General features: G+C 45.2%; 1 protein-coding gene across 1 annotated transcript in view; it reads left to right on the forward strand.

The window, feature by feature from the left end:
• LOC106595264 (zinc finger protein 501-like) overlaps positions 1 to 16,838 on the forward strand; it is a 45,536-nt gene extending 28,698 nt beyond the window's left edge. Inside the window, exon 2 of the mRNA XM_045711045.1 lies at positions 15,491 to 16,838. Within this exon, the coding sequence (XP_045567001.1) occupies positions 15,491 to 16,395 (905 nt within the window). The 3' untranslated portion in view covers positions 16,396 to 16,838. The remainder of the gene's footprint in view (positions 1 to 15,490) is intronic.
• Positions 16,839 to 19,074: the final 2,236 nt, after the last annotated feature.

Here is a 19,074-nt window from a genome sequence, read left to right on the forward strand (position 1 = left end):
CTACTAGTAACACCCACCCTACTAGTAACACCCACCCTACTAGTAAAACCTACTCTACTAGTAAAACCCTAGTAACACCCACCCTACTAGAACACCCTAACACCCACCCTACTAGTAACACCCACCCTACTAGTAACACCCTAGTAACACCCACCCTACTAGTAACACCCACCCTACTAGTAACACCCACCCTACTAGTAACACCTACCCTACTAGTAACACCCACCCTACTAGTAACACCCACCCTACTAGTAACACCCACCCTACTAGTAACACCCACCCTACTAGTAACACGCACCCTACTAGTAACACCCACCCTACTAGTAACACCCACCCTACTAGTAACACCCACCCTACTAGTAACACCCACCCTACTAGTAACACCCTAGTAACACCCACCCTACTAGTAACACCCACCCTACTAGTAACACCCACCCATAGTAACACCCACCCTACTAGTAACACCCACCCTACTAGTAACACCCACCCTACTAGTAACACCCACCCTACTAGTAACACCCTAGTTAAACCCACCCCACTAGTAACACCCACCCTACTAGTAACACCCACCGTACTAGTAACACCCACCGTACTAGTAACACCCTAGTAACACCCACCCTACTAGTAACACCCACCCTACTAGTAACACCCCAGTAACACCCACCCTACTAGTAACACCCACCCTACTAGTAACACCCTAGTAACACCCACCCTACTAGTAACACCCACCCTACTAGTAACACCCACCCTACTAGTAACACCCACCCGACTAGTAACACCCTAGTAACACCCACCCTACTAGTAACACCCACCCTACTAGTAACACCCACCCTACTAGTAACACCCACCCTACTAGTAACACCCAGTAACACCCACCCTACTAGTAACACCCTAGTAACACCCACCCTACTAGTAACACCCACCCTACTAGTAACACCCTAGTAACACCCACCCTACTAGTAACACCCACCCTACTAGTAACACCCACCCTACTAGTAACACCCACCCTACTAGTAACACCCACCCTACTAGTAACACCCTAGTAACACCCACCCTACTAGTAACACCCACCCTACTAGTAACACCCACCCTACTAGTAACACCTACCCGACTAGTAAAACCCTAGTAACACCCACCCTACTAGTAACACCCACCCTACTAGTAACACCTACCCTACTAGTAACACCCACCCTACTAGTAACACCCTAGTAACACCCACCCTACTAGTAACACCCACCCCTAGTAACACCCACCCTACTAGTAACACCCACCCTACTAGTAACACCCTAGTAACACCCACCCTACTAGTAACACCCACCCACTAGTAACACCCACCCTACTAGTAACACCCCCCTAGTAACACCCACCCTACTAGTAACACCCACCCTACTAGTAACACCCACCCTACTAGTAACACCCACCCTACTAGTAACACCCACCCTACTAGTAACACCCACCCTACTAGTAACACCCACCCTACTAGTAACACCCACCCTACTAGCAACACCCACCCTACTAGTAACACCCTAGTAACACCCACCCTACTAGTAACACCCACCCTACTAGTAACACCCAAGTAACACCCACCCTACTAGTAACACCCACCCACTAGTAACACCCACCCTACTAGTAACACCTACCCTACTAGTAACACCCTAGTAACACCCACCCTACTAGTAACACCCACCCTACTAGTAACACCCACCCTACTAGTAACACCCACCCTACTAGTAACACCCTAGTAACACCCACCCTACTAGTAACACCCACCCTACTAGTAACACCCTAGTAACACCCACCCTACTAGTAACACCCACCCTACTAGTAACACCCTAGTAACACCCACCCTACTAGTAACACCCACCCACTAGTAACACCCACCCTACTAGTAACACCCACCCTACTAGTAACACCCACCCTACTAGTAACACCCACCCTACTAGTAACACCCTAGTAACACCCACCCTACTAGTAACACCCACCCTACTAGTAACACCCACCCTACTAGTAACACCCTAGTAACACCCACCCTACTAGTAACACCCACCCTACTAGTAACACCCCAGAACACCCACCCTACTAGTAACACCCACCCGACTAGTAAAATCCTAGTAACACCCACCTTACTAGTAACACCCACCCTACTAGTAACACCTACCCTACTAGTTTTACCTACCCTATTAGTAACACCCTAGTAAAACCTACCCTACTAGTAACACCCACCCTACTAGTAACACCCACCCTACTAGTAACACCCACCCTACTAGTAACACCCTAGTAACACCCACCCTACTAGTAACACCCACCCTACTAGTAACACCTACCCTACTAGTAACACCTACCCTACTAGTAAAACCCTAGTAACACCTACCCTACTAGTAAAACCCTAGTAACACCTACCCTACTAGTAAAACCTACCCTACTAGTAAAACTCTAGTAACACCTACCCTACTAGTAACACCCTAGTAACACCTACCCTACTAGTAACATCTACCCTACTAGTAACACCTACCCTACTAGTAAAACCCTAGTAACACCTACCCTACTAGTAACACCTTAGTAAAACCTACCCTACTAGTAACACCCACCCTACTAGTAACACCCACCCACTAGTAACACCCACCCTACTAGTAACACCCACCCTACTAGTAACACCCACCCTACTAGTAACACCCACCCTACTAGTAACACCCACCCTACTAGTAACACCCACCCTACTAGTAACACCTACCCTACTAGTAACACCCACCCTACTAGTAACACCCCCCCTAGTAACACCTACCCTACTAGTAACACCCTAGTAACACCTACCCTACTAGTAACACCCACCCTACTAGTAACACCTACCCTACTAGTAAAACCCTAGTAACACCCACCCTACTAGTAACACCCTTAGTAACACCCACCCTACTAGTAACACCCACCCTACTAGTAACACCCACCCTACTAGTAACACCCACCCGACTAGTAACACCCACCCTACTAGTAACACCCACCCTACTAGTAACACCCACCCTACTAGTAACACCCACCCACTAGTAACACCCACCCTACTAGTAACACCCACCCTACTAGTAACACCCACCCTACTAGTAACACCCACCCTACTAGTAACACCCACCCTACTAGTAACACCTACCCTACTAGTAACACCTACCCTACTAGTAAAACCCTAGTAAACCTACCCTACTAGTAAAACCCTAGTAAAACCTACCCTACTAGTAACACCCACCCTACTAGTAACACCCTAGTAACACCCACCCTACTAGTAAACCCACCCTAGTAACACCCACCCTACTAGTAACACCCCCCTAGTAACACCCACCCTACTAGTAACACCCACCCTACTAGTAACACCCACCCTACTAGTAACACCCACCCTACTAGTAACACCCACCCTACTAGTAACACCCACCCTACTAGTAAAATCCTAGTAACACCCACCCTACTAGTAACACCCACCCTACTAGTAACACCCACCCTACTAGTAACACCCACCCTACTAGTAACACCCTAGTAACATCCACCCTACTAGTAACATCCACCCTACTAGTAACACCCACCCTACTAGTAAAACCCTAGTAACACCCACCCTACTAGTAACACCCACCCTACTAGTAAAACCTACCCGACTAGTAAAATCCTAGTAACACCCACCCTACTAGTAACACCCACCCTACTAGTAACACCCACCCTACTAGTAATACCCTAGTAACACCCACCCTACTAGTAACATCCACCCTACTAGTAACACCCACCCTACTAGTAACACCCACCCTACTAGTAACACCCACCCTACTAGTAACACCCACCCTACTAGTAACACCCACCCTACTAGTAACACCCTAGTAACACCCACCCTACTAGTAACACCTAGAACACCCACCCTACTAGTAACACCCCAGTAACACCCACCCTACTAGTAAAACCCTAGTAACACCCACCCTACTAGTAACACCCGCCCTACTAGTAACACCCACCCTACTAGTAACACCTACCCTACTAGTAACACCTACCCTACTAGTAAAACCCTAGTAACACCTACCCTACTAGTAACACCCACCCTACCGTAAACCCACCCTACTAGTAACACCCACCCTACTAGTAACACCCTAGTAACACCCACCCTACTAGTAACACCCACCCTACTAGTAACACCCACCCTACTAGTAACACCCACCCTACTAGTAACACCCACCCTACTAGTAACACCCACCCGACTAGTAAAATCCTAGTAACACCCACCCTACTAGTAACACCTACCCTACTAGTAACACCCACCCTACTAGTAACACCCACCCTACTAGTAACACCCACCCTACTAGTAACACCCCTAGTAACACCCACCCTACTAGTAACACCCACCCTACTAGTAACACCCCTAGTAACACCCACCCTACTAGTAACACCCACCCTACTAGTAACACCTACCCGACTAGTAACGCCCTAGTAACACCCACCCTACTAGTAACACCCACCCTACTAGTAACACCCACCCTACTAGTAAAACCCTAGTAACACCCACCCTACTAGTAAACACCCCGGTAACACCCACCCTACTGGTAACACCCACCCTACTAGTAACACCCACCCTACTAGTAACACCCACCCTACTAGTAAAACCCTAGTAACACCCACCCTACTAGTAACACCCTAGTAACACCCACCCTACTAGTAACACCTACCCTACTAGTAACACCTACCCTACTAGTAAAACCCTAGTAACACCCACCCTACTAGTAACACCCCAGTAAAACCTACCCTACTAGTAACACCCACCCTACTGGTAAACCCACCCTACTAGTAACACCCACCCTACTAGTAACACCCTAGTAACACCCACCCTACTAGTAACACCCACCCTACTAGTAACACCCACCCTACTAGTAACACCCTAGTAACACCCACCCTACTAGTAACACCCACTAGTAACACCCACCCGACTAGTAACACCCACCCTACTAGTAACACCCTGTAACACCCCTAGTAACACCCACCCTACTAGTAACACCCACCCTACTAGTAACACCCACCCTACTAGTAAAACCCTAGTAACACCCACCCTACTAGTAACACCCACCCGACTAGTAACACCCACCCTACTAGTAACACCCACCCTACTAGTACCACCCACCCTACTAGTAAAACCCTAGTTAAACCTACCCTACTAGTAAAACCCACCCTACTAGTAACACCTACCCTACTAGTAAAACACTAGTAACACCCACCCTACTAGTAACACCCACCCTACTAGTAACACCCACCCTACTAGTAACACCCCCCTAGTAACACCCACCCTACTAGTAACACCTACCCTACTAGTAACACCCACCCTACTAGTAAAACCCTAGTAACACCACCCTACTAGTAAAACCCTAGTAACACCTACCCTACTAGTAAACCTACCCTACTAGTAACACCCACCCTACTAGTAAAACCCTAGTAACACCCACCCTACTAGTAACACCCACCCACTAGTAAAACCCGAACACCACCCTACTAGTAAAACCCTAGTAACACCCACCCTACTAGTAATACCCACCCTACTAGTAAAACCCTAGTAACACCTACCCTACTAGTAAAACCCTAGTTAAACCTACCCTACTAGTAACACCTACCCTACTAGTAAAACCCTAGTAACACCCACGCTACTAGTAACACCCTAGTAACACCCACGCTACTAGTAACACCCTAGTAACACCCACACTACTAGTAACACCCTAGTAACACCCACGCTACTAGTAACACCCTAGTAACACCCACCCGACTAGTAACACCCACCCGACTAGTAACACCCACCGTACTAGTAAAACCCTGGTAACACCCACCCTACTAGTAACACCCACCCTACTAGTAACACCCACCCTACTAGTAACACCCACGCTACTAGTAACACCCTAGTAACACCCACCCGACTAGTAACACCCACCCGACTAGTACCACCCACCCTACTAGTAAAACCCTAGTTAAACCTACCTTACTAGTAAAACCCACCCTACTAGTAAAACCCTAGGAAAACCTACCCTACTAGTAAAACACTAGTAACACCCACCCTACTAGTAACACCTACCCTACTAGTAATACCTACCCTACTAGTAACACCCTAGTAAAACCTACCCTACTAGTAACACCTACCCTACTAGTAATACCTACCCTACTAGTAAAACCCTAGTAACACCTACCCTACTAGTAAAACCCTAGTAACACCTACCCTACTCGTTAAACCTACCCTACTAGTAACACCTACCCTACTAGTAAAACCCTAGTAACACCCACCCTACTAGTAACACCCACCCTACTAGTAACACCCACCCTACTAGTAACACCTACTCTACTAGTAAAACCCTAGTAACACCTACCCTACTAGTAACACCCGCCCTACTAGTAACACCCACCCTACTAGTAACACCTACCCTACTAGTAAAACCTACCCTACTAGTAAAACCCTAGTAACACCTACCCTACTAGTAACACCTACTCTACTCGTTAAACCTACCCTACTAGTTTCACCTACCCTACTAGTAAAACCCTAGTAACACCCACCCTACTAGTAACACCCACCCTACTAGTAACACCCACCCTACTAGTAACACCTACCCTACTAGTAACACCCACCCTACTAGTAATATTTACCCTACTAGTAAAACCCTAGTAACACCTACCCTACTAGTAAAACCCTAGTAACACCCACCCTACTAGTAACACCCACCCTACTAGTAACACCCACCCTACTAGTAACACCCACCCTACTAGTAACACCCACCCTACTAGTAACACCCACCCTACTAGTAACACCCACCCTACTAGTAACACCCACGCTACTAGTAACACCCTAGTAACACCCACGCTACTAGTAACACCCTAGTAACACCCACGCTACTAGTAACACCCTAGTAACACCCACGCTACTAGTAACACCCTAGTAACACCCACCCGACTAGTAACACCCACCCGACTAGTAACACCCACCCTACTAGTAAAACCCTGGTAACACCCACCCTACTAGTAACACCCACCCTACTAGTAACACCCACCCTACTAGTAAAACCTACTCTACTAGTAAAACCCTAGTAACACCCACCCTACTAGTAACACCTACCCTACTATTAAAACCTACCCTACTAGTAAAACCCTAGTAACACCTACCCTACTAGTAACACCTACTCTACTCGTTAAACCTACCCTACTAGTTTCACCTACCCTACTAGTAAAACCCTAGTAACACCCACCCTACTAGTAACACCCACCCTACTAGTAACACCCACCCTACTAGTAACACCCACCCTACTAGTAACACCCACGCTACTAGTAACACCCTAGTAACACCCACGCTACTAGTAACACCCTAGTAACACCCACGCTACTAGTAACACCCTAGTAACACCCACCCGACTAGTAACACCCACCGTACTAGTAAAACCCTGGTAACACCCACCCTACTAGTAACACCCACCCGACTAGTAACACCCACCCGACTAGTAACACCCACCCTACTAGTACCACCCACCCTACTAGTAAAACCCTAGTTAAACCTACCTTACTAGTAAAACCCACCCTACTAGTAAAACCCTAGGAAAACCTACCCTACTAGTAAAACACTAGTAACACCCACCCTACTAGTAACACCTACCCTACTAGTAATACCTACCCTACTAGTAACACCCTAGTAAAACCTACCCTACTAGTAACACCTACCCTACTAGTAACACCTACCCTACTAGTAAAACCCTAGTAACACCTACCCTACTAGTAAAACCCTAGTAACACCTACCCTACTCGTTAAACCTACCCTACTAGTAACACCTACCCTACTAGTAAAACCCTAGTAACACCCACCCTACTAGTAACACCCACCCTACTAGTAACACCTACCCTACTAGTAAAACCTACCCTACTAGTAACACCCACCCTACTAGTAACACCTACCCTACTAGTAACACCTACCCTACTAGTAAAACCCTAGTAACACCTACCCTACTAGTAACACCCGCCCTACTAGTAACACCTACCCTACTAGTAAAACCCTAGTAACACCTACCCTACTAGTAAAACCCTAGTAACACCTACCCTACTCGTTAAACCTACCCTACTAGTAACACCTACTCTACTCGTTAAACCTACCCTACTAGTTTCACCTACCCTACTAGTAAAACCCTAGTAACACCCACCCTACTAGTAACACCCACCCTACTAGTAACACCCACCCTACTAGTAATACCTACCCTACTAGTAACACCTACCCTACTAGTAATATTTACCCTACTAGTAAAACCCTAGTAACACCTACCCTACTAGTAAAACCCTAGTACTACCTACCCTACTAGTAACACCTACCCTACTAGTAACACCCACCCTACTAGTAACACCCACCCTACTAGTAACACCCACCCTACTAGTAACACCCACCCTACTAGTAACACCCACCCTACTAGTAACACCCACGCTACTAGTAACACCCTAGTAACACCCACGCTACTAGTAACACCCTAGTAACACCCACGCTACTAGTAACACCCTAGTAACACCCACGCTACTAGTAACACCCTAGTAACACCCACCCGACTAGTAACACCCACCCGACTAGTAACACCCACCGTACTAGTAAAACCCTGGTAACACCCACCCTACTGGTAACACCCACCCTACTAGTAACACCCACCCTACTAGTAACACCCACCCTACTAGTAAAACCTACTCTACTAGTAAAACCCTAGTAACACCCACCCTACTAGTAACACCTACCCTACTATTAAAACCTACCCTACTAGTAAAACCCTAGTAACACCTACCCTACTAGTAACACCTACTCTACTCGTTAAACCTACCCTACTAGTAAAACCCTAGTAACACCCACCCTACTAGTAACACCCACCCTACTAGTAACACCCACCCTACTAGTAACACCCACCCTACTAGTAACACCCACGCTACTAGTAACACCCTAGTAACACCCACGCTACTAGTAACACCCTAGTAACACCCACGCTACTAGTAACACCCTAGTAACACCCACCCGACTAGTAACACCCACCGTACTAGTAAAACCCTGGTAACACCCACCCTACTAGTAACACCCACCCGACTAGTAACACCCACCCGACTAGTAACACCCACCCTACTAGTACCACCCACCCTACTAGTAAAACCCTAGTTAAACCTACCTTACTAGTAAAACCCACCCTACTAGTAAAACCCTAGGAAAACCTACCCTACTAGTAAAACACTAGTAACACCCACCCTACTAGTAACACCTACCCTACTAGTAATACCTACCCTACTAGTAACACCCTAGTAAAACCTACCCTACTAGTAACACCTACCCTACTAGTAACACCTACCCTACTAGTAAAACCCTAGTAACACCTACCCTACTAGTAAAACCCTAGTAACACCTACCCTACTCGTTAAACCTACCCTACTAGTAACACCTACCCTACTAGTAAAACCCTAGTAACACCCACCCTACTAGTAAAACCCACCCTACTAGTAAAACCCTAGGAAAACCTACCCTACTAGTAAAACACTAGTAACACCCACCCTACTAGTAACACCTACCCTACTAGTAATACCTACCCTACTAGTAACACCCTAGTAAAACCTACCCTACTAGTAACACCTACCCTACTAGTAACACCTACCCTACTAGTAAAACCCTAGTAACACCTACCCTACTAGTAAAACCCTAGTAACACCTACCCTACTCGTTAAACCTACCCTACTTGTAAAACCTACCCGACTAGTAAAATCCTAGTAACACCCACCCTACTAGTAACACCCACCCTACTAGTAACACCCACCCTACTAGTAACACCTACACTACTAGTAACACCAGCCTCTCCAACTCAATGCTGCAAGGTAAACGCAGCGTTTCCATTGGAAATGAATGTGCTTCTGGTGTACCAAACAGCAATGACTCAGTAGGTGTGACTGAGGCGTACTGCACAATTTCTGTCACGCTGCATTGCGGTACCACATACCGCTAGCAGCGTTTTATCCACAGACTGTTATACTAGCTGTCTAGTCTGTGTTTTTATAAATGTGCAATGTGCATAAACAACTTTTTATATAAGGAATTGTCAACTCGTTCTCATTGTGAGAGAAAAGGTGGGCTACATGAGTTCAACGTCTGAACAAAGCATGTAACATCCATAATGTTTGATTTTCCTCTCTGCGGTAAGATTGGAAATTACAATCTTTTAAAAAATTATATTTTTCGTGTTTGGCAGCCAACCCTTTCCTTCCAAATGGCTATTCATGTTATAACTAACACTGAGGGACAGCTGTGAGTGGAGAAACAAGCTCTGTGAGATATTTCAAAAAGCCATGAAATATGATTGACTGAAAAGCCTTTTTTAAGACTTGGCCTCCTCCTCTGTAATGGACAAAATTCATGCAATTTCCTACTTGAACTTTTCAAATAAAGCCTGAACTCCAGCATATAAGGGTCATTTCGCAGACACAGCCTAATCCTTGGCTAAATTGCACTTTTAAACGCGGCTAACTCATTGTATTTCTCAGACATGGTTTAAAAATAGTCTCTGACTTGCCCCTAGTCTAGATTTTAAAAGTCTGAATTCCAGAAGGACGATTAGAGTTCATCTAGGTGAAGGTTTAAATTAAACCTGGCCAGAGGCGGGGCTTAACTTCAGATGAATGGATGTTGGCCCCCCAGGTTGACCTTGTCATTGGAGGAAAATGGTCCCCCAGGTTGACCTTGTCATTGGAGGAAAATGGTCCCCCAGGTTGACCTTGTCATTGGAGGAAAATGGTCCCCCAGGTTGACCTTGTCATTGGAGGAAAATGGTCCCCCAGGTTGACCTTGTCATTGGAGGAAAATGGTCCCCCAGGTTGACCTTGTCATTGGAGGAAAATGGTCCCCCAGGTTGACCTTGTCATTGGAGGAAAATGGTCCCCCAGGTTGACCTTGGCATTCGCGGAAAATGGATTACCTGAACTATTACAATGATGATCACAGAGCAGCACCAAGACCAGACAGAAGGCCGGTTATAGACCGCAACAACCCACTGAATGATTTTGATGAAATCAATTTCCATGATCGTTTCCATATGCAGCTGATTTTTATTTGTTTACTTGAGCCAAGGCTTTCATCTGACTTTTCATCTGACGTTTGAAACGCTATTAGCGCGCACCCGCTAACTAGCTAGCCATTTCACATGGGTTACACCAGCCTAATCTCGGGGGTTGATAGGCTTGAAGTAATAAACAGCGCAATGCTTGAAGAATTGCGAAGAGCTGCTGACAAAATGCACGAAGGTGCTGTTTGAATGAATGCTTACGAGCCTGCTGCTGCCTACCATCGCTCAGTCAGACTGCTCTATCAAATATCAAATCATAGACTTAGTTATAATATAATAACACACAGAAATACGAGCTTTTGGTCATTAATATGGTCGAATCCGGAAACTATCATTTCGAAAACGAAACGTTTATTATTTCAGTGAAATACTTTTATGGAACCCGTAAGCTTCCGTATTTTATCTAACGGTGGCATCCCTAAGTCTAAATATTCCTGTTACATTGCACAATGAGCCAGGTGGCCCAAACTGCTGTATATACCCTGACTGCTTGCACGGAACGCAAGAGGTGACACAAATTCATGTTAACAGGCAATATTAACTAAATATGCAGGTTTAAAAATATATACTTGTGTATTGATTTTAAAGAAAGGCATTGATGTTTATGGTTAGGTACATTGGTGCAACGACAGTGCTTTTTTTTCGCAAATGCGCTTGTAAAATCATCACCCGTTTTGTCGAAGTAGGCTATGATTCGATAAGAAATTAACAGGCACCGCATCGATTATATGCAACGCAGGACACGTTAGATGAAGTAGTAATATCATCAACCATGTGAAGTTAACTAGTGATTATGTTAAGATAAGTTTAATGCTAGCTAGCAACTTACCTTGGCTTCTTGCTGCCCTCGCGTAACAGGTAGTCAGCCTGCCATGCAGGCTCCTCGTGGAGTGCAATGTAAGGCAGGTGGTTAGAGCATTGGACTAGTAACCGAAAGGTTGCAAAAACTAATCCCCGAATCCCCCCTGAACAAGGCAGTTAACCCCCGTTCCTAGGCCGTCATTGAAAATAAGAATGTGTTCTTAATCTGACTTGCCTAGTTAAATAAAGGTGTTTAAAAAATATATATATATATATATATATATATATATATATTAAAAAAATGTATCGGCAAATCGTTGGCCCAACAATCCGATTGCCGATTTGTTATGAAAACTTGAAATCAACCCTAATTAATCGGCCATTCCGATAAATCGGTCGACCTCTAGTACGCAGGGACCAACTTCTTGTTCACCTCCTTATCGTCATGCAATAGGACCTGAGCAACAACGGTACAACCAAGCTCATATCCGCACCAAAGGTGTAGTGGTGCACGTTTGGCATATAGAAGAGTAATTTCCGGTGTCTCAGAAAAACATTGCACGCTCAACCAAAAAGATGCTGCATTTTCATAATTGCAACAGCAGTGCTTCACAATGACCTCAAACAACATGGCTTCCCAATGCTTCACAATGACCTCAAACAACATGGCTTCCCAATGCTTCACAATGACCTCAAGCAACATGGCTTCACAATGACCTCAAACAACATGGCTGCCCAATATCGGAACATTGGTACTGCAGCTGCTTCATGTTCCTCTCCTCCTCCTTCATAGCCAACTCAACATGAAGAAGCAGCAGGAGTACCAATGTTCATGATCCTCTCCTCCTTCATAGCCAACTCAACATGAAGAACATTGGTACTGCAGCTGCTTCATGTTCCTCTCCTCCTCCTTCATAGCCAACTCAACATGAAGAACATTACTACTGCAGCTGCTTCATGTTTCTGTCCTCCTCCATAGACTCAACATGAGGGATTCACATCTTATTTTAAATACATTAGCTTGTGCTCATGAAATTCCATGGCTCAGTATCTCATGCAACGCTCAGCCTCTTTGTCTTTGACCTCCGACCCGGGTTAGTGACACAATCTTCCCTCCTGTCTGCTGCAGATGTAGAGGGCTGACTTTCATCCTGTTAAGACAAGTCTCCTCCAAGTCTTAACCTCCTAGGGTGATCATCTGCCTCTAGAAAGACATTACTGCATTAGAGAACATTATTTCTTCAAGAGTTGAGTTCACTACATATTTTTTTATTATGGGAGTGCAAAAGATGACTGACAACATTTAGATGTTCCCTGCAGTCCAGGGATGGCACATGTTGAATGAAAGTGTCCTACCAAATGAGAATTGGAACAGTCCCCCCATCTGAACTGTCCTAATGGTCATGATTGGGGTTATCGTCCAGGGTTTGCTGGCTATCAATGATCCCGGGTCAACAAGTCCCCCAGCCAGTGGCGTGTATTCATGGATGCCAAGGAAAGCCAGGATTCCCCCCCCAAAGAATTACCAACAAAAAAACAAATTACACAATTTATTTAGTAAGTAAAGCAGCTTTGAAATCTAGCAACACTGCACCAACTAACTTCCTGTCATCCATACTCTTTAACCAATCATTTGTCACCAACAAAACGTAACAATGGATCAAATGTATCCTATTATAGTAGACTTTTCAGACTTTTCTAGACCTGACTTGGTTTCCAGCTGTTGCACAGCTTGACTTTGTCATAGTGATTAACTTGACCTCAGGTTGAGGGATCTGATTTGTATTAAACCCCTTAAACAGGAAGACAGTTTTATCATGTGGAGGTTTCATTCAAGGTCGTATTCATTAGTGAAAAACGTAGCAAAATGTTTTGCATCGGAAAACAAAAACAAGCGTTTCTTATTGGACAAGTTTCGCTCGTTGTCCCTCCCCATTTCCCGCCTGTTTTCATTCGTTTCTTGTGAATAAGATATCAATCTCTGTTACATGAAATATACTGCTCAAAAAAATAAAGGGAACACTTCAACAACACATCCTAGATCTGAATGAAATAAATAATCTTATTAAATACTTTTTTCTTTACATAGTTGAATGTGCTGACAACAAAATCACACAAATAATCAATGGAAATCGAATTTATCAACCCATGGAGGTCTGGATTTGGAGTCACACTCAAAATTAAAGTGGAAAACCACACTACAGGCTGATCCAACTTTGATGTAATGTCCTTAAAACAAGTCAAAATGAGGCTCAGTAGTGTGTGTGTGGCCTCCACGTGCCTGTATGACCTCCCTACAACCCCTGGGCATGCTCCTGATGAGGTGGCGGATGGTCTCCTGAGGGATCTCCTAGACCTGAACACCCGCCAACTCCTGGACAGTCTGTGGTGCAACGTGGCATTGGTGGATGGAGCGAGACATGATGTCCCAGATGTGCTCAATTGGATTCAGGTCTGGGGAACGGGCGGGCCAGTCCATAGCATCAATGCCTTCCTCTTGCAGGAACTGCTGACACACTCCAGCCACATGAGATCTAGCATGGTCTTGCATTAGGAGGAACCCAGGGCCAACCGCACCAGCATATGGTCTCACAAGGGGTCTGAGGATCTCATCTCGGTACCTAATGGCAGTCAGGCTACCTCTGGCGAGCACATGGAGGGCTGTGCGGCCTCCCAAAGAAATGCCACCCCACCCCACACCATGACTGACCCACCGCCAAACCGGTCATGCTGGAGGATGTTGCAGGCTGCAGAACGTTCTCCACGGCGTCTCCAGACTCTGTCACGTCTGTCACGTGCTCAGTGTGAACCTGCTTTCATCTGTGAAGAGCACAGGGCGCCAGTGGCGAATTTGCCAATCTTGATGTTCTCTGGCAAATGCCAAATGTCCTGCACGGGGTTGGGCTGTAAGCACAACCCCCACCTGTGGACGTCGGGCCCTCATACCACCCTCATGGAGTCTGTTTCTGACCGTTTGAGCAGACACATGCACATTTGTGGCCTTCTGGAGGTCATTTTGCAGGGCTCTGGCAGTGCTTCTCCTGCTCCTCCTTGCACAAAGGCGGAGGTAGCGGTCCTGCTGCTGGGTTGTTGCCCTCCTACGGCCTCCTCCACGTCTCCTGATGTACTGGCCTGTCTCCTGGTAGCGCCTCCATGCTCTGGACACTACGCTGACAGACACAGCAAACCTTCTTGCCACAGCTCGCATTGATGTGCCATCCTGGATGAGCTGCACTACCTGAGCCACTTGTGTGGGTTGTAGACTCTGTCTCATGCTACCACTAGAGTGAAAGCACCGCCAGCATTCAAAATTGACCAAAACATCAGCCAGGAAGCATAGGAACTGAGAAGTGGTCTGTGGTCCCCACCTGCAGAACCACTCCTTTATTGGGGGTGTCTTGCTAATTGCCTATAATTTCCACCTGTTGTCTATTCCATTTGCACAACAGCATGTGAAATGTATTGTCAATCAGTGTTGCTTCCTAAGTGGACAGTTTGATTTCACAGAAGTGTGATTGACTTGGAGTTACATTGTGTTGTTTAAGTGTTCCCATTTATTTTTTTGAGCAGTGTACTTTGTTTGTCTTTGGCAGGAGAGAGTCCAGAATCAGAGGAACCAGAGCCAGAGACGTCCAAACCAGCAAGACGACACCACTGCTCCCAGTGTGAAAAGAATTTTACCAAGTTAGGGAGCTTGAAAATACACAATAGAATACACACAGGAGAGAAGCCCTACCAATGCTCCCAGTGTGGAAAGCAGTTTACCCAGTTAGGGACCCTAAAATTACATAATAGAATACACACAGGAGAGAAGCCTTACCAATGCTCCCAGTGTGGAAAGAGGTGTTCACAGTTAAGTTCCCTGAAATCACATGAGAGAATACACACAGGAGATAAGCCTCACAAATGCTCTCAATGTGGCAATACATTTAAGCGGTTAAGTAACCTGAAAGATCATGAAAGGGTACACACTGGGAAAAAGCCTTACCACTGTTTCCATTGTGAAGAGAGTTTTAGCTGGTCAAGGCAACTGAAAGCGCATGAGAGAACACACACGGGAGAGAAGCCTTATCACCACTGCTCCCAGTGTGGAAAGAGTTTTACCCAGTTATGGAACCTGAAGGCACATGAGAGAATGCACACAGGAGATAAGCCTCACAAATGTGCTCAATGTGGAAAAACCTTTAACCGGTTATATAACCTGAAAGTACATAAGAGAATACACACAGGGGAAAAGCCGTATCACTGCTCCCACTGTGGTAAGAGTTTTATCCTATCACGGGCCCTGACAAAGCATAAGAGGACGCACACGGGAGAAAAGCCTTACCATTGCTCCCAGTGTGGAAAGAATTTCACTGACTCAAGTAACTGGAAAAAACATGAGCTAACACACTCTGTAAAGAAGCGTTTCCAGTGTTCTCATTGTGAAAGGAGTTTTAAGAAGTTAGGGAAGCTGAAGCAGCATGAGAGAATACACACTAGGGAGAAGCCTTTTTGAACTGCTCCCACTGTGGAATGACATGTACCTGGTTAAGGCAAATTAAATTACATGAAAGAAGCCACACCGGCGAGAAACCTTACCAATGCTTCCAGTGTGGAACGATATTTACCCAGTTAGGGAAAGACCATGAGGTAAAACACACAGGGGAGATTTCTTACCATTGCTCCAAGTGTGAAGAGAGATATTTCACATAAACTTACAATTTATGAGTTGACACACAGTGCTCCCACATTTGTCAAAATTTTGACTGAAAGTTGGTGCTTAGTGGTTTTGTTTATGCCCTTATTGCCATATGCAATCCGATTGGAGAAAGTCTACTCAGAAATCAATTTTTGGGGCTTTTTTTTAATCCCAAGACATTAATTGAATATGGAGTATGTCTGTTTTTATGTAGATTCAGTGTACAAACTGTGATTAAATAGTTTTTTTTTTACTCTGTCTCTCTGTGTGTGTGTCCGTTAATCAAGTGCTACAGTATTTGCTTGTGATGTATATGCTTTATTATTTGCATGTGGAAATGTGTCTTTAAAACCCCATGCTGTCTTTTAAATGTATTTTTAAATTGTAACTTTGTTTAATAAATCACTGTGTGTTTACTTTTATATATAACTCAAATGTATTTTTAATAATACATTTTTCTGAGAGAGACAAAGAAATTTGTTCCCTCTTCTCTGTTTCTGGTTAAGGTCTTGTAGGGACAGCTCAGGGCTTCGTTCCCTCTTCTGTCGCTCTTCTCTGTTTCCAGATCAGGTTTGGGGTTGGACAAGGGACCTTGACTAAATTAAAACAAACTTTATTTGGTTTAAAAGATGTAAAGAAGACAATAAAGATGGGGTTGGATTGAGGGATACAGGATATGAACCTGGTTTAGTGGTAGTGTTGGGAACAGGATATGAACCTGGTTTAGTGGTAGGGTTGGGAACAGGATATGAACCTGGTTTAGGGGTAGGATTGGATACAGGATATGAACCTGGTTTAGGGGTAGGGTTGGATACAGGACATGAACCTGGTTTAGGGGTAGGGTTGGTTACAGGATATGAACCTGGTTTAGTGGTAGGGTTGGATATGGATTTGAACCTGGTTTAGGGGTAGGGTTGGTTACAGGATATGAACCTGGTTTAGTGGTAGGGTTGGTTACAGGATATGAACCTGGTTTAGGGGTAGGGTTGGTTACAGGATATGAACCTGGTTTAGTGGTAGGGTTGGATATGGATTTGAACCTGGTTTAGGGGTAGGATATGGATATGAACCTGGTTTAGTGGTAGGGTTGGTTACAGGATATGAACCTGGTTTAGGGGTAGGGTTGGATATGGATATGTGAGAGGTCTACCTGGTGTCTCCAAGTGGCCACAACTCTCCAGACTGGTGATAATGTAAATGTAATATTTAAGTTTTTTATTTGTAATACATTTTCATCTCTATAAAACAGTTTTTGCTTTGTCATTATGGGGTATTGTGTCTAGATTGATGAGGGGAAAAAACAATTTAATCAATTTTGGAATAAGGCTGTAACGTAACAAAATGTGGAAGAAATCAAGGGGACTGTGTGGCTCAGTTGGTAGAGCATGGCATTTGCAACGCCAGGGTTGTGGGTTCGATTCCCAGGGGGGCCAGTACGGAAAAAAATGTATGAAATGTATGCATTCACTACTGTAAGTCGTTCTGGATAAGAGCGTCTGCTAAATGACTAAAATGTAAAATGTACTATCTGAATGCACTCACTGTAAGATGTGCAATGCCAAGCGTCAGCTGCAGTGAGGTAAAGCATGTAGCCATTGGACTCTGGAGTGATGAATCACACTTCACCATCTGGCATTCTGACGGACGAATCTGGGTTTGGCGGATGCCAGGAGAACACTACCTGCCCAAATACATAGTGCCAACTGTAAAGTTTGGTGGAGGAGGAATCATTTTCATGGGTTGTTTTTCCAACTTCGTGGCAACAGTTTGGGGAAGGCCCTTTTTTTTCAGCATGACAATTCCCCCGTGCACAAAGCGAGGTCCATACAGAAATTGTTTTTTTGAGATCGGTGTGGAAGAACTTGACTGACCTTCACAGAGCCCTGACCTCAACCCCATCAAACACCTTTGGGATGAATTGGAACGACGACTGCGAGCCAGGCCTAATCGCCCAACATCCGTGCCAGACCTCCCTAATGCTCTTTTGGCTGAATGGAAGCAAGTCCCTGAAGCAATGCTCTAACATCTAGTGGAAAGCCTTTCCAGTGGAGGCTGTTATAGCAGCAAAGGGGGGATCAACTCCATATTAATGCACATGATTTTGGAATGAGTTGTTCGACGAGCAGGTGTCCACATACCTTTGGTAAATAGTGTATATATATTTTTGGGCAAGTTAGCTAACCAACTCCTGCTGTTGAATGTATCAGGCATTACAAAAGGAAACCCAGACGAGAGCTGCCCAGAGACGATTGCCTACCAGACGAGATAAATGCCTTCTATGCTTGCTTCGAGGCAAGCAACACTAAACCATAAGTTAGAGCACCAGCTGTTCCGGACGACTGTATGATCACACTCTCCGTAGCCGATGTGAGTAAGACAGCATTTCCAAAACTTGGTCCTCTGGATCACAAGGGGTGCACGTTTTGGTTTTTGCCCTTAACACTACACAGCTGATTCAAATTATTAAAGCTTGATGATTAGTTGATTATTTGAATC

The sequence above is a fragment of the Salmo salar genome, chromosome ssa02 (genome assembly GCF_905237065.1).
Source record: "Salmo salar chromosome ssa02, Ssal_v3.1, whole genome shotgun sequence".
NCBI classification, from domain to species: domain Eukaryota; kingdom Metazoa; phylum Chordata; class Actinopteri; order Salmoniformes; family Salmonidae; genus Salmo; species Salmo salar.